At 44.5% G+C, this 17132-nt stretch overlaps 1 protein-coding gene across 8 annotated transcripts in view; it reads right to left on the bottom strand.

Annotated features, from left to right (window-relative positions):
* akap13b (A-kinase anchoring protein 13b) overlaps positions 1–17132 on the bottom strand; it is a 97418-nt gene that overhangs the window by 14241 nt on the left and 66045 nt on the right. For 2 of the 8 annotated variants that reach the window (XM_014124442.3, XM_014124440.3), the window contains exons 10-23: positions 14321–14445; positions 12200–12576; positions 11366–11422; positions 10538–10597; positions 9275–9443; positions 9010–9109; positions 7925–8035; positions 6060–6102; positions 5823–5937; positions 3727–3883; positions 1686–1753; positions 1352–1415; positions 840–993; positions 483–595 (exon numbers count right to left, since the gene is read on the bottom strand). In XM_014124442.3, coding sequence (XP_013979917.3) covers positions 483–595; positions 840–993; positions 1352–1415; positions 1686–1753; positions 3727–3883; positions 5823–5937; positions 6060–6102; positions 7925–8035; positions 9010–9109; positions 9275–9443; positions 10538–10597; positions 11366–11422; positions 12200–12576; positions 14321–14445 — 1713 coding nt within the window. The remainder of the gene's footprint in view (positions 1–482; positions 596–839; positions 994–1351; positions 1416–1685; positions 1754–3726; positions 3884–5822; positions 5938–6059; positions 6103–7924; positions 8036–9009; positions 9110–9274; positions 9444–10537; positions 10598–11365; positions 11423–12199; positions 12577–14320; positions 14446–17132) is intronic. The other 6 variants (XM_014124441.3, XM_014124443.3, XM_014124444.3 and 3 more) reach the window with 6 other exon arrangements.

The following is a 17132-nucleotide window of genomic DNA, read 5'->3' as shown; positions in this document are numbered from 1 at the left end:
TTAGACAATACAGACAATGATGGGGGAACATGACTAGACAATACAGACAATGATGGGGGAACATGATTAGACAATACAGACAATGATGGGGGAACATGATTAGACAATACAGACAATGATGGGGGAACATGACTAGACAATACAGACAATGATGGGGGAACATGATTAGACAATACAGACAATGATGGGGGAACATGATTAGACAATACAGGCTCTGTGACTTGGGGAACATGTTTAGACAATACAGGCTCTGTGACTTGGGGAACATGACTAGACAATACAGACAATGATGGGGGAACATGACTAGACAATACAGACAATGATGGGGGAACATGACTAGACAATACAGACAATGATGGGGGAACATGACTAGACAATACAGACAATGATGGGGGAACATGATTAGACAATACAGACAATGATGGGGGAACATGACTAGACAATACAGGCTCTGTGACTTGGGGTCTATCGGGGTAACTCACCTTCATCGGTGAGAGACTCAGTGGACTCGTTGACCTTGGAGATCTTGTGTAGTGAGTCTGTGGACTGGGACAGGTACTTCAGGCCCTTCAGAGGCATCTCGTCCATCAATGGCCTGCACGGACAGAAAGACGGGGTGAGAGAGAAACAGAGTTAGTGAAGGAGGGGCTATTAGAGTGAAAACATAAGTCCCGTACACACTCCGGCTGCACAATTGCAGTACAATGCATTAGACACGACACTTGTGATACAACAGGTCCAGTAGTGTTGATGAGCGCGTTGGCATGAGAATGTACTAGCCGAGTATGTGAAGGGGGCGATGGTGAGCTGGTTGCTGGTTGAGTGGCGTTGTGTCTCACCCTGCGATGTTGCTGATGGAGATGCTCTTGGACAGGTTGCTGGAGAGGATGCTGGTATTCCTGCGAGGCACCACCGGCGCCACCATGACCATGGCCTGGTCATCAGGGGGCGAGATGGCAGACCACGGACGCTCCCGAGACGCCGCCGACGTGGCTGATCACAAACACAGAAATTAGTACATAGTATATTTCGTAGAGCTGTGGGTGCACATAAATGCACAGGCAGCCTACTGCACATGGACACAAATATACATGCAGTAGTTGAGAATACATACATGCAGTACTTGAGAATCAGTGGAGGCTGCTGAAGGGAGGACGGCTCGTAATGGGCTGAATGGAATGGTATCAAACACATGAAAACCACACGTTTGATACCATTCCATTAACTCCATTATTGTGAGCCGTCCTCCCCTCAGTAGCCAGATCACATTTGCATAGATAGAAACAGACATAGACACAGGTTTGATCAGAATGACAGACATGGAATTAGTGGACAGAGAAGTATATATTACATTTACTTCTCAACATGACTCCGGACACGGACGCAGAATCTACCACGGTCTGCTGCTTCTGCTGCTGAAAAACACAACGGAAATGCAGTATCACGTATTACGCTAAATCAATGCCAATAACAAGCCTGTTACCCATTCATTCACACGTTACACAGAGACTGATCAAATCAAATCAAATTGTATTGGTCACATGCACATGTTTAGCAGATGTTATTGCGGGTGTAGCGAAACGCTTGTGTTTCTAGCTCCGACAGGGCAGGCACATTCTGTTCCTGTGTGTGTGAGTGAAGACGCATTGTAGACAGCGGACAGACAGAGCAGAGCCAAACGTTACCTTCATTTTGACCTGGACACACACAGGAAGACTGTCTCTGCAGCCCTTATGGACCTGTGCATTGCAGTCTGAAACGATCAGAAGAAAAACAACATTAGGACAAAGAGTTGGTCGAACAATCGGTCCAACACTGCAGAAAAAGCCTCCACTCATCTCACAGGACAGAATACTGTGATTCTAATGTAAGTAGAAAAAATACAACCTTATACCTGCATCACGTGACTCATACCAAGTCAACACAGCTTCTTTCACCTGCATCACGTGACTCATACCAAATCAACACTGCTTCGTTCACCTGCATCACGTGACTCATACCAAATCAACACAGCTTCTTTGAACCACCCTAAACTATAGAAACAGGAAACTCTAATCTGAAAATGCTGAGAAAATGCAGGCCCATCAAAAAACAGCTCATCTAACCACATAAAAGCAACACAATGACTAACAGAAGAATCCGAGATGAATGTGGAAAAGGCCACTGAGTTCTCTGCACCTCCAGTCAAGCCCATCCAACAAACGTAAAAACAACACTTCAGGGAGGGAACAGAAGGGAAGGAAGACAACAATGAACTGGCTGTTGCGCTCTCCCAGATGGAGATCTTAAACAGTGAGAGGGGATTGTGTTGTGCAACAGGGTGTGTGCCCTTCAATTTTTCCATGGCCAGCTTGTGGGAGTTGTTTTGATTGTGTGTCAAACACAGATCCTGACAGACTGAGTCTCTCAAAGTTAAGCTGAGAGAACAGAGAGAGAGAGAACGCAGGTGTCCATTAGAATAAACTCTATTCGTTTATATTTCAGACAAAACTCCCTCACTCGCCACAAAGCCCTATTTGACTTTCGAGCTAGGAGATAGAGATAAGGATCAGTCACTGATCAAGGTACCTCTGAATAACTAGATCAATTGTCAAAACTAAGGGCTTGTTTCAAATCTAGGTCCGTGCTCGTCAAACCCTATGTGGGCCGCAACGCTGTGAAACACTGCGTGTCTAAATCTAAGTCACTTCTAAGAAATGTGCCACGGAAAGCTAACTTATGGCTTACAGTACAAGATCCTCTGCTAGTGTGTGTGTGACAGACAGACAGACAGACAGACAGACAGACAGACAGACAGACAGACAGACAGACAGACAGACAGACAGACAGACAGACAGAGAGAGAGAGAGAGAGAGAGAGAGAGAGAGAGAGAGGCAGGGTGTTCGTCTCCACACAGCAAAGTGCAGAGAGACAGAACCGAGCAGAGCTGACGTCTTCCAGCTGTGTCAGGGGCAGGGTGATGCAACCCAGTGAAAGACTGAGGGGACTGAGGGGACTGGCTGGGCCGGGGGCCACATCCGCCCCCTGGTTCCATCTAACCACCCACCCCCTCTTCACTGGGACAGACCCACCCAGTCCATCATGCTTCAGACAGACTGACAACAAACAAAAGAGTTTGAGAACTAGGCTTGGGAGTGGGCTACTCTGCTGTTCTAATGCAAGCTGCTGTCCATACAAAGATGGTGGGAGGAATGTGCATACTGCCGTGACAGAGAGGTTCTATACGTCCACTTCTGTTGGCCCCAAAATAAACAACATCCTCTTAAGTTTTCCTCAGACAGACCCTCGCCATGTAGGATTTCCTGTGTTTTGCTTAGTACGGACTTTCTCAACTAGACAATCTGACTAGGCTGTTTCAGGGAAGTGAATATAGTAAGCAGTCACCATTTTGTCACATGGCTTGGAACCAAAGTAAGACGTTCCATCACCAGACATTACACAATGACTGCAAACACAGCTTGGGGCCCTGAAAACCTACAGGTAGAAACCCAAAGTAATTGTCCAGAGCAGCACCAATCATAGGCCTATATAACCACCATGTAAAAAAAGACGGGTTTTGAGGGGTTAATAAATATAGAGCAGTGTCTCTTACCGTGGAACAACATGAATACATTGTGTACTGTGGAGTCTGTTCTCTCATAACACCTGACGTGGGCTGGTTGACAGAGGAGGAAGAAGAAGAGGAGGAGGAGGAAGTGGTTTACAGAAGAGGAGGGGGTGTCTTACTGGTACAGAGGAATGCTTCTTTAGTGTTGATGGGTTTGTTGCACTGGTGGCAGGTCGTGAAGGGGGCTGGGTTCACAGAGCTGAAGAGATGGCCGTTCAGGGTCTTCTTCTCCTTGGTGTCTTTCTCCTTACCCTGACCCTTATCTTTGTCTTTCTCCTGCAAGGGGTTAGAGATGCAACGAAAAAACACCATCAATTTTCTGAGTCAAAGCACAGTGATGCTTTCCGTAGTTAAGCAATCAAGGTCTTACAAACAGATCTCACGCTTGGATAATAGTTAGCCAAAGACGAGATGCATGAGTCACTTGCACAAAGATATACTGAGGAAGTACGCTGACATCATTGGCCACTAGTCAAAACGGCATGTTTTCTGGCAGTCTCAAAAAACCCTTCCTAATATTTTTCCGATCTAGAAGTCTCATTCACAAACAGAAACTTAATTCCGACAAAAGGTTACAGTATATCAACGTAACCACAGACAATACACCAGGCTGACAGAAAACACTATCAGGTGTATTGTACAGATAGACACTAATTCATGATGGGTACAGGAAACAACCAATATCCTATGATTCTGATAAACTAGTAGATATGATAAACAAATACAGTAAAAAGTTACTGGGAAAGTGCAAGGCACACCTTCGACATGCAGTAGTTAGTGACTAAGTACATTATGGTGACTAACAACTCCCAGTTTCTTCCCAGAAGTCCCAAATGACCAATATCCCCTACCTCATCCTGTCCTGCCTCAGCCCTCAGCTTCAGGGAGCGACCGTGTGCCAGGAGACGTCTACACAACATTACAGTAACAGTCTGTCTGTTCGCTGGTCGGGAACAACAGGCGCTACAGCCTCTACAGACAGAAACACTGGCGTTCCCATGACGCCTGCCATCAGCTCAACAGGAGGAAGTGAGATACCATGTGTAGGATGAGGGGGGTGGTGGAGGGAGGATCTGTGCTGTGCCTCTGCACTGCTGTAGTCTGCAGTCTCTATTACACACCAGCCCCACTGAGGCTTCCGGCCTCTAGCTCGCAATCTCAGCAAAAACATTTTACAGTATGTACAATGTACATACTTTCAAGTATGAACAAGTCTTAATGAAAATAAACTATATTTTTGGGGATACAATCACAGGGAAATAAAATCACATGAGAACTGTGTTGATGCATGGTCTGGGCGTTACTGTTTTGTACTGTAATGTTATCAGGAAACATGGTAGAATTAAGTCTAAGAAAGTGGTTTGTTTTCGCAGAAGCAGTGATGCCATACAGACGGCTTTTTGAGAAAGACCACAGCATGCCTCTGTTTCCTGTTTGACTTCCCTACTGCATGCAGACCAGGCGCCTCGCTCTGCTACTCACAACTCACAGACGGATACACTTACCTAACAGAAAGATACTCTATGCTCCCTCACATCATTTACAGTCTGATTATGACTCCCAGAAACCCGACCAGAGCGAGAGAAAGTGTCTTATTTCGGAAACGACAGCTTCGATTGTACTATGTATATTAGCTCGCTCGCTGTTGAACTAATAAACACTCAAAAGGTCGATAGAAATCCCTTCTGAATACATGTACTCTGTATAAATGTATCCATAGAACTGTATGTATTGAGAAGCCTTTAAAACACATAATAATCCATTTGATTTAACGTCAGAAAGACCGAGAGGGAACAATAGCCCTAGGGTCGGAGAGAAAATGTACTACTGGGGCTTCTTCAATTCAATTAACCAATACAACTTGATTTATCTTCTCACATACAATTCTTAGCCATGCCCTGTGCTCTGGTAGTGCAGGAAGTGGAGGAGAGGAGGAAATGGAGGAGGAGGAGGAGGAGGAAAGGAAGAGAAGCAGGAGGAGGAGGAGAGGAGGGAATGGAGGAGGAAAGGAAAAGAAGCAGGAGGAGGAGGAGGAGGAGGAGAGGAGGAAATGGAGGAGGAAAGGAAAAGAAGCAGGAGGAGGAGGAGGAGAGGTGGAAATGGAGGAGGAAAGGAAGAGAAGCAGGAGGAGGAGGAGAGGAGGAAATGGAGGAGGAAAGGAAAAGAAGCAGGAGGAGGAGGAGGAGAGGTGGAAATGCTGAATGGACAGACTCACCTTGTTCTTCTTAGTACTCATTTTGCTCTTGAGGTAACTGAAAGTGCGGCTGACCTTGGTCCCTTGTCTCCCCTCAGTGTAACTCCGCAGGGGACCCGGGTCCTCCTCAGAGATGCTGAACCAGACAAGGAAAAATGCACTCAACATACGGCCATTTACACTTGTTCTGCTGGAGAAATAGCAATCAGAGTACACATTGTAAGACCAGCCCCATTGAAAAGAAAGTCTCTATCGTACCTGTACTCTAGTGATCCAGACGTGCTGGAGTAGGATCCCATTCCTACAGTAGAAATAGAGAGAGAGGGTGATGAGCTGGATCAATGGAAGCATGTTGAAATAACAGACTGGAATTCCTCTGTATAAAAATCATAGACTTACAGTATATATGAAACAGGCCTGTCATCTTTTTTATCAGAATTGTGGTTCAGTACATGTATAAATGACATATTACATAATCATTACAAGACATTTCCAAGCAGAGGTGATATCACATAACACGTTTGTACCAACATCCAACTGAACCAGTGGGTACCTGGTAGGACGGGTTACATGTGGAATTGCACACTGGGTAATATGGTTAAGGACATAGCCAATTAACATCAAGCCACCCCCCAAAAAATACAAACACTAAGGAATGTGAACATAAAACGGCATATATTTCCAGTAGTAGTCATGGGCGGCCAGTAATAAAGAAAGTTACTAGGGGCCAAACACAGTCCTCCAGCAAAGCTCAATACGGCACACATCACGTGACAAACACAGAGACATTTTCAAAAACTGCCATGCAACATCTCTTACAGCTCTTAAGCTGTAGCTCTGAAACGCCATCCCCCCGGTAACGGCCCGGACAGGGATTTTCTTCCTATCGTTCGCCCCCAAAATAATATACAAGCCGTTCTTACGAGGCTCAAAGGAGTGTGAAAAGCAGCAGTGAAATTTCCTAAAGGAAACTCAACCCTTTTTAGCAGCTGTGAAGCCCAAAAGGAACACTTTGAAATGTGTTTATGTGGATTTCAAAGAGTGGAGGCTAGGGGGAATAAATAGAAGTGATGGAAAGAAAAAGGGGAAGAAATATGTGGAAAACTCACAGGAGGGACATAATATGCATGGCAGCCATGTCAAATACAATAGGAAAAGGGCTACTTGGGGAAATCTGTGCTAGGAGAAAGCTGATTCTTTAGTCTCAGTTCGATACCAATAGTGGGGAATAGATTCTGGGTTCATGGGCGTCTCCTGCAGATATTCAATAAGGGCAGAATGGATGATGATGATGAGTCCAGATGGTTGACTGGTCTGCAGAGGGCTTTTTACTCTGAAGCTGCAGTATTTATTCTTATAAAAGGTCTCATTGAGTCTGCTGCTGTTGCTAGGTTTTCAGTAATGCACAAATCGTTCATAAATACAACACTCTTAAAAGGACAAAAGAGTCAATCTTGTCCTTGACTGTTTCATGAACATTTAATAAATATGTGAACATCTTGGCGGATTTTTTAAATTTATTTTGAATTAGACAGAAATGAAAAACATGGACATGGTTTGGCATAATCCTTTCATTCCTTTCTTCAGTCCTTTGTCATGGTAACCAATATTTTCAGAACTAAGCTGAGGTGTAGGCATTGTTTTCATAAAATAGATGAAGCCAGAGTCAGAAAATCACATAGAGCACAATAACTCAACAGACACAATTAGTGCACTGGTCAGACTCGCCCAATTTACAAGACCTAATAGTCTATGTGGAAGCAATCGCCTTATTCTATCCATAAACACTTAGCTTGAATTTTCACTAAATAGACATGTATATCATTATCAGTGCATATCTGATCACCTGTTCAGTTTTGGTGACTGCAGATGAGAACCTACTTGTTTGAAAACAAAGCTATGTACATGTTGAATTTCTCTCAAACCAAATGACTTGTCTACAACTTCAGAGACATTGAACCTGTTAAGGGGAGGGGACCAAACAGAGATTAGGGTTGGATTTAGAGTTTAGCAGGATGTGACGTCCGTTTAGTGACACGGGCAGGAGAAGAGGCACACTACACAGGAAGCAGCCAGGGACTAGGTGGGCACTCAGGGCATTCTGGGAGCTGTACAGTACTTACTCACAACCTCCTCCTCATCACTGGAGGAAGAGCCAATAGAAAAGAACGTTCTAGATTTGGGGATGCTGAAGGAGAAGGAGATGCGTCTCTTTGGTCGAGTCCGTCCGCTCGCTATCCAGTTCAAGGGTACAAAAGACATCAAATCACGCGTTAAATGAGCACAAGAACCTGGGCCGAACCTCAATGCCTTCCAAGTGATCAAGTGAGCCCTACACAGACTTGACCTCATTCCCTTCCAAGTGATTGAATGAGTGACACCCCACACAAAGGGACAGGGAAACCAGAGAAGGGAGAAATCACTGCCCCAGTGATAGTGAGGAGAAGCTGTAACAGTAGCCTCTGCTAGCCACGGAGGAGATTGGGATTGAGACAGTGAACTAACCACCTGATTGGATGCTGTTCCTGTCACCTGCTGGAAAATGCACAGCAGAGGTACAGAGGGAAAATTGACCTGAAGGACGAGGTTGGAAAGAGCAGGTGACAGGAGACTTGATTGTTGGATAGATAGAGGCCTGGCCTTTTGTGCCACCATGCCACCACAGACAGAGAGAAGGCTGTAGTGCAGGGGGGTCAAACTCATTCCACGGAGGGCAGAGTCTGCAGTTTAAAAATGTTTCCCTTTCCTGCAGTCAAATGACCAAATCGCCCTCTAGTGGCCTCATGGGTGGAACGTTATTAACATTTTTCATAATTGTATAATTAATCAACTTTGTTTTTTTAACACTGAAAATCCTGTGTTTCTATGTCAAAAGGTGTTGTCATATTTCAGTCTTCTGTGATGTATATAAAGTGTAATATTGCAATATCTGACATGGTACAGGTGTCTTCTGTTTTTTAAGTCCATAACCATGTGTGTGAGGTGTATACTTTTGTTTTTAAGTAGATTTCTTTAAGACTACCAAGAAACACTGGGCGTGACACTGATTTATCCCACTGCAGTACAAGGTGAGGGGAGTTCCTTACTAATCAGTACAAGGGTGGAGTGAAAAACTCGCAGACACCTGGGCCCTCCGTGGAATGAGTTTGACACGTGTGCTGTAGAGGGGAACCCAGAGAAAGTGTTAACGTGTTAGAGTGAGCCTCACCATCTAGGTCTCTGTGACTGATGGCCAGCATGGACACCGACTTGGTGAGCACTTGGTGAGGTATGAGGGGACGTCTCACAGGCAGAACTCTCCCTGATAGCTGAAATAGAGGAGAGAGAGTGATCAGTGAGCTGTCTGCGATCAAATAAAACACGAATCACTCAACTACTGTGCATACAGAGAGCCACTCTACACGGGAAGTTACAAAGATTCGGCGATTGCAAGACACAGGACCCATATGGTCAAGATAAGCCTGGACACATACCTGGCTGTCGAGGCTGCTGCAGTCGCCAAGGTCTGACTCCTGCTCCTCTGTCAGGGACAGAAGCGAGCCTCTCTCTTCACTGTCCAGGCGGGCCACACGTCCAGCGGTCCCAACGTCAGCGGAAGCCTTCCCAGCATCCTCCTCTCCAGCCAGGCCCTCCAAACTGTAACTGCAGTCACAACACAACTGTGTGAGTTACTGAAAGCATTTTGTTTCGGGACAATAGATACTAACGCCCCGAGAGATGTTTAAACCACAGGCAGGCAGTGAACTCACACCCAGCAGATTCTCATGCTCCAGGCAGATGATCAATCAGCTGGTTCAAAACTGAAACCAGACGAGTGTAGCGCACAAGTACATGCACATGTAGACACTGAACTAGATCCCTGCAGGACGGCAGTGAGGAGATGATGGGAGGAAGGAAGGAAAGCATGTATAGCCAAAGCGGAATAAATGAACACCAGCACAAACAGGAAGGAACACATACATGCAAACCTAAACATAATATAAAGGGGAAATAACTGAAGTATAATAAATATTTCTTCCCCCCCCCAAAGCTTCAATTTCAGGCAACCTTTAGTTTAGTTGATTAAAAAGTATAGAACATTTAAGACAACAGAACAATTCATGTTAAATAACAGCTATCAAATAACACACTTGAGATCATACTTGAGATCATACTTGAGATCATACTTGAGATCATGTATAAGAAATCAGCATTCAGTATTGGTGTACAAAATAACTAGCACCTCGTTCCAGGCTGTGTATTGATTGGTCCTCTCACTGAAGCTGCCAAGCGAGGTAACTGAACTAAAACCATAAGTCACATGTATGGCTCACTGATGACGATTCTTATATTGGTTGTTTTAAGCTTTGCCATAGTTAACCAGCAGTGTAGCAGTATAATACGATTGTTCTGAAGATGCTTGATGCTTCCTCTCTAAATTCTAGCTTCATTGTCTCTGACAGAGAGAGAGAGCGAGAGAGAGAGAGAGAGAGAGGCAGAAGAGAAGTGACTGCATCCCTGAGGTCGACCACGACCGACCAACGAAGTGACAAAGACAAAGAGACCGCAGTGATAGCAGCAGTGACAAAGCACACACCAAGCCAGATACAGTACATCCCGCACAGGGCACAGAACATGCAGGGGCTCCTCTCTCTTTTCTATTTCTCATCTTGTTAATCCTCCTATACTGTCAGTTGCTTTCTTTCCATCTTTATTTCTCTCCCTAGGCAGTTAGCTGACACACTGTGATGGCATACCTTCTGCTATCAATCTGTTCCGGGTGAGGAGGGGGGATGTTGGAGGGACACCAGCTCATACTGACAGGGAGATGCAAGGGAGAGGGATAGACAGGAGAGATGGGTGGACAAAGGGAGGAGAAACAGGGCGACGTTATTACAGGGTGAAGGGGGGGATGGTCAAAGGTGAAAGTGGTTAATGATTAATCCTGCAGTCTGATGTTATTAATACTGTTCATTATTTCATAATTAATCAACTTTTTTATTTTTTTACACCAAAAAATCTGGTGTTTTTATTTCAAACGGTTTTGTTATATTTCAGTCTTCTGTGATGTATATAAAGTGTAATATTGGGATGCAAACTCAAAATATTATACATTCAACTCTATATCTGACATGGTACAGGTGTCTTCTTTTTAAGTCCATAACCATGTGTGTGAGGTGTATACTTTTGTTTCTAAGTAGTATTTGTTTAAGACTATCAAGAAATACTCTGTGACCCTGATTAATAAAAAATATATATATTTAACCTTTATTTAACTAGGCAAGTCAGTTATGAACAAATTCTTATTTACAATGACAATGATTTAGCCCACTGCAGTAAAAGGTAGGCTTTTTTTTCCCCCATTGGAGTGGTTTGATAAAGTATTTTATTGGAGGAAAAAACTATTTTGCTTGGTTTCCACTCTCTCCAGACATAAATGGACAGTATTCTCATACTGTTTTAGAAATGACTTTTCCATAGCATATGTGTGATAGAGGTAAAAGTAGGTTTAGCATTTTCTTCCCATAATTGCAATACACCAGGGAGAGTCAGAATGGAAACATTGAGAAATAACTGTGTGGTACCTTCTCCTATGAAACGTTGGCTTTCGTGGCTTCCCCTCCCCTTGACTTCGCAATGAACTGAGAAGATGAATGGAGAGATGATCAGAAGACAGGAAAGGTGGGACGGACAGAGAGAGATGGGAGCACTGACAGTACAATACATGACCAAATGGGTGAAAATGAGTAAGAAGGAATTGGTAGCAATAAAAACAAAGGCTATTCAAGGCAAGCCTCTGGATAGTGTCTCGCAGACTGAAACATTGAGCAGAATGAGTGATGATGTCTGAGGAGTGATGGTACAGTACTTCGCAAACAGCTCGCGCAGCTGTTGAAAGAGGTCCGAGGTCATTGTTTTACCTTTGACCGGGACCAGGCCTTTCCCACAAAGTCCACTTACACAGAGGAGCCTCCAGGCTGACTATACTGTACACAGGCCCTCTGAGGGACAAGCACAGATCACAAAGACATAAACAACACACACACACACACACACACACACACACACACACACACACACACACACACACACACACACACACACACACACACACACACACACACACACACACACACACAGGCCGTATGAGGACCACTCCTCTGGGAGCCAGTCTCTGTCCTAGTCTCATCCATGTACACTATACTTCCCAGGCTACCAGAGTCTCAAGTGACTCCACAATAGATATAATCATACTGAGGACAAGTCAGAATACAGTAGGAGTTGGCGGTGTATGGTTCACACAGATGATGACGTTTTACCACCATCCATAGCTGTCCTTCCTGGGGAGTACTGTATGTTTATGTGAGTGTGTGTGGGGTACATGTAAGAGGTCAGTGTCTGGGTCTAAGAGGACTCACCTGCGTTGGTTCACATCCGTTTCTCCTTCAGGATTCTTCCCCGGGCCCCAGCTGTGCCGGCGGAACGGAGAGAGCGAACGGATACACGGGCGCATGACGGCAGAGCATACAGGCACCTCTGTCAGCTTGTCTTTCCTCTCCTCTTCCTCTCCTCCCTTCCCTGTCATCTGCCAGGTGTCTCCAGAGCTCCAGCTGGTACGAGTTCCCACCGCCCCCGCCCCGGCCCAAGGAGGGCCCACGCTGCCCAGGGAGGAGACACTTAGGGGACCTACACTGCCCTGAGAGCTGGCGCTGAGGGGACCCACACTGGCCACGTCGTCTATGGAGGAGAAGGACACTGACACCCCGCTGGTGCTATCCCTTGGCCCATCCACAGCCTGGGGACAGAGAGGACCCAGAGAGACCCTGTTAACCACTGGAGTCAAAGTCAACACAACTCAAAGGCATTATATTTGGGTGCAAAAAAAAGGGAGCGCTTCTTTTGTGTCAAGTATGAAGACAAAGAGAGGTATTCGTTGTAGAACGGGGTATGTCTTAGTGACCCAATTAAGTTGCAGCTGTGTAAAAACATCATACTTCAAAACCATCCAAGGTAACTTTATTTTAGCGGATATTGCACATTATAACCTAATCTAACATGTATGGGAAGCATGATGCCAAATGTGTCCCTAAATGTCAAAACAAAAATGTCCTGTCTCATTGTCTCTCAGGCTGTTTCTCACACATGCCAGGCCTGGGAGTTTAGGCCTGATGATGACTGGTCAGAGCTGCTATTAGTCTGAGCTTACTGCGGGCTTCAGACTGGCCAGAGGAAAGGGCAAGGCAGGGAGAGAGACATGCTGATGGGAGAGAGAGTTTTTTCCAGCCCTATAAAGGTTACATAACAACTGAAACACACACCCTTTAGGGAGGCAGGCAGGCTGCAGATGATCTTCATTGGGAGTGTATCATTAGTTTTCACATTCTCCAGCAGTGCCAGCGCTGGGCGGGTGTTAAGCTAACGGTCGGCCGCAGTGGCTCGGAGCATAATAACCATACAGGCCTCTTTATGAGGAGAAGGCTATGGAAAATCAACTTCCAGAACAAATGACTCAGCCTGCCTGAGATCACGCAGCAGGGAAGCAGTCAGCCAGCCAACACTCTCTACACAAACACACCTACACTAATCACCCGCAGTGACGCAGTCACGCACACACACAAATGCACATTTTGAAAATATGCTCTGGAGAAAATTGGATTTGGAATAGGATCGTTTTAAAAGAGCCTTCGAGGAATGAAAAGACTAGTAGAATTGAGTCATGTTACTCAGGTCCTTTTTTGGTCACTGCCTGCCCGTCTCTGTCCAAAGTGCTGAGGTCACCCGAAGTTTCAAAAAATGACAGACCTCAAGGCGGGAGGCGGAGGGGCAGAGACTGGTCTGGGAGCAGTTAGAGGGGGCTTGTGTAGCTTCTCAGGAAGAAAACATTTGTTAACGTTTCTTACATTTCACTCATTAACTTACTCTTTTTTTACATACCAACATGAAAACCTAATGAAATAAAACATGTAGCCTACAGACTGAGTTGAAGTTACAGTGTGCATGTGTGGTTGAGTGCTAAGTAGATGCCCGGAGAGGAAAGGACCTCATGAGGGCAGAGAAACCAAAGCCTGTTGAAACCAAAGAAATGAGGACCAAGGCTGTAGTGGAAAAACAGCTTTGGAGTGCATTTATGCCTCAACCGCCCTCCACTGAGTGTACACTATGAAAGAAGGGTGGGGGACAGGGCAGGGGAGGAAGGGCGGTAAAGGAGAAAACGAGGGGGATGAGGTCATAACGGGGTTTGCTGGCCCAGGAAGGAGGGCTCATGGGAGCCTGCTGATGTCACATGGTAGAGGAAGCTAACCAGTCTGCTGTGGTCTGAAGGTGCATTAACAAACAGACTAGCTGGGAAATCAATGGAACTACATTACCAAAAACATACAACAGCGAAGACATAGACCGTGTTGCTTGCTTTCTAGAACTGACTTATAATGTACTCATATGCTATCATGTCATAGCCGATGAAGACACCTACTCCTCTTCTTCCATGGTATTGTGACTAAAAGCGAGTGTCTGGGTCCAGTCCAGTGTGCTGTGCTCACCTTTCTGAAGACACTGTCCTCTCCCAGACTGTCCACATCACTGATTGAGTCTCTCAGGGCACCAGTGGTGGACAAAGAGCCTCCAGCACTCTCAGAGCTCTCAGAGCACGGGGACACAGGGAATTCTGTGAGAGAGAAAAGGGCTATCAAGATGAGTGTCAGATACTCCCCATGGCCTTGCCTTGTTTGTGTGTGTGTTGGAGTGTCAGTGTGTGTGTTTGTGTGTAGGGCTGTGGCGGTCACTAAAATTTCATCAGCTGGTGATTGTCAAGCAAATAACTGTCTGTCTCACGGGAAATGACTGTTAATTAACATAAACACATTCAGCATCTCCTGGCTTTCACACAAGACTACAAGCCAATGATGCAGACCTTTGGAACATCTACATTTTAAAAAGTCAAATAAATCCATGTAATATAGCCTACACCATCACAATAAATCCATAATTTATTTTAGACAGTTCTAAAGAAACATGATATGAAGAAAATGTAGTCTATTTCAGAAGAACAGAAAAGCATACTCTGTGTTGTCCTCATGTTAGGTGCTGATCTGGCTATGACATATGGCTGTGGGCTACACTAGTATTCAGGTATTCCTATATACTTAATTTAGAGTTATTAATGTAACTTTAGTTGTTCTACAAACGGTGGGCTATATGTTTTGATGTTTAATACATTGTAAGGCTGCATGATGAGACTCCAATGATGATTTGAAAAATGTCACTTGAAAAGGCATGAGCTCTGCTTTGTTTTTTCACAGGCTGTACACACTTCATCAGTCACTCATTCACAATTTGACAAGCACTTGATAACGCCTACAATTTCACGCCGGCATCCCCTGTGTGTGGCCATAATGCGTCACGTCATCATGTCTTTCTCACAGGCTACAAGTGAAGACAGACACATCGGTTACGCAACTGAGCGCATCCTAATCGAATTCTGAAGTGCATATTGAAGATATTGGAAGAACTGTCCACATTTACTTTTCGTCAGCCAACAAGATGTGTAGGCCTAACGAACAGCAAAAGCACTAGCCTATGTCAATCTACTATCCCCCATAGCACAAAAATCAACCTATTCTGTTCTCTGAGAGAAATAAATATTAAAAACATAGTCTGGGACAGTTGTGGGATGCGATAGATCCCAAATTAATACAACCACGAGCATCCCAAACATTTTTTTATGCAATGTGGCTGACACAACAGATCAGAACGTTTAACTTAAGTTGTTGATAAACTATTAGGCTATTTCTTCACATTATAAGCGCAGCAATGCGCACATGGCAGTTGGCTATCTGGGTCTTCCCTGTGGCTCAGTTGGTAGAGCATGGTGTTTGCAACGCCAGCATGGTGTGTGCAACGCCAGGGTTGTGGGTTCAATTCCCACGGGGGGCCAGTACAAAAAAAATAAATGCATGAAATGAAATGTATGTATTCACTACTGTAAGTCGCTCTGGATAAGAACGTCTGCTAAATGACTAAAATGTAAAAAATGGCTATAAGCACGAATGTTCCATTAGCGGAAAACACCATTATCAAAAGTGACCGCAAATGCAATTATTCATGTAATGCTTTTCTTATAAAGGTGCATTTTTATGGTGAAAATTATCTTCCCCAAACTTAACTCATGCTCTGCTTATATATGCCAGTTAGGCTCTACACCCCTTGTAAAGTGGATTAATGTGCTTCATTTTAAGAAGTTATTTGGCCACTTTAGTTACTTCAGATACAAACCTTATCAAAACGTATAGGCCTATGGGATAAGCTACATGAGGTGTGTGACTATGATTAGAAAAGGCGCAAAAAAAGGCATTGTTTCTTATGCTGGGCATCATTCATAAGTGATAATATATAATTCACAATTGATAGGCTAATATTGTCACCCATCAGACTATTCTTGGTTTAATCTTGTCTTTACATATAGTAAATAATATATGTGTGACATTTTGTTATGATTTAGAATGGACCATTATCATTCACCTGTATCGAAACAGGGGCAGCGGAAACATAAATGTAATCTATGCACTTAAATAGCGAATGAAGGACGCGTTTCCTGTGGTTCATTTTCATGCCAGCCAGGTAGGCTACACTCCTGTTGTAAAGAGAAGCAATGTGATTAATATTAGGAAAGTTGAGAAATAAATGTAGTACACCTAGCCTATAGAAAGCTGATGGGATCTTCCTCTTTTTAGTAGAGGCCATCACTCTGTTTTCTCACGCAATTACATAGCCTATAAAAATGTTGCGCAACATGAGCTCATGGGCTCTGATTACATTTGCATTGATGTCAGAGTGATTAGAGGGACAATAGAGTGCCGAGTACCAGGCAGTTAGCAAGTTTGGTAGGCTACTAATGACCATCAGCAGCATCGGAGCTTGGAGAAGCCTAATTACCGTGACTAAACGGTCACATGGAGTTTGACTGCATAAAGACAGTGAAAAATAGGGTCAACTCAGATTGTCCGTGTAGCCATTTTGTTAGCTATTAAGTTAGGGATAGAAACTGTTCAGGGGCCTGTTGGTGTCAGACTTGATGCACCGGTACTGCTTTCTGTGCGGCAGCAGAGAGAACAGTCTATGGCTTGGGTGGCTGGAGTCTAACATTTTTCTGTGTCTTCCTTTCACATGATCAGGAAGAAAAACGTGCTGCAAAGCTGTGTTGCATTGATAGTTGCGATCCTCTTGGGTATGATGTTGATGACATCAGATGCATAAAAAATGACAAGCTCTTTTTGTATTTTGACAAGAAGGATTTTATTGTTTATGAGTGGGTTGCTATTTTGTCATTGTTTGGCCTAGCAACCAGAACGGTGG

This window comes from Salmo salar, chromosome 10 (genome assembly GCF_965601325.2).
Source record: "Salmo salar chromosome 10, fSalSal1, whole genome shotgun sequence".
Taxonomy (NCBI): Eukaryota; Metazoa; Chordata; class Actinopteri; order Salmoniformes; family Salmonidae; genus Salmo; species Salmo salar.
The sequence above is the reverse complement of the archived record's forward strand: the minus strand, read 5'-3'. Positions and strand labels throughout refer to the sequence as shown.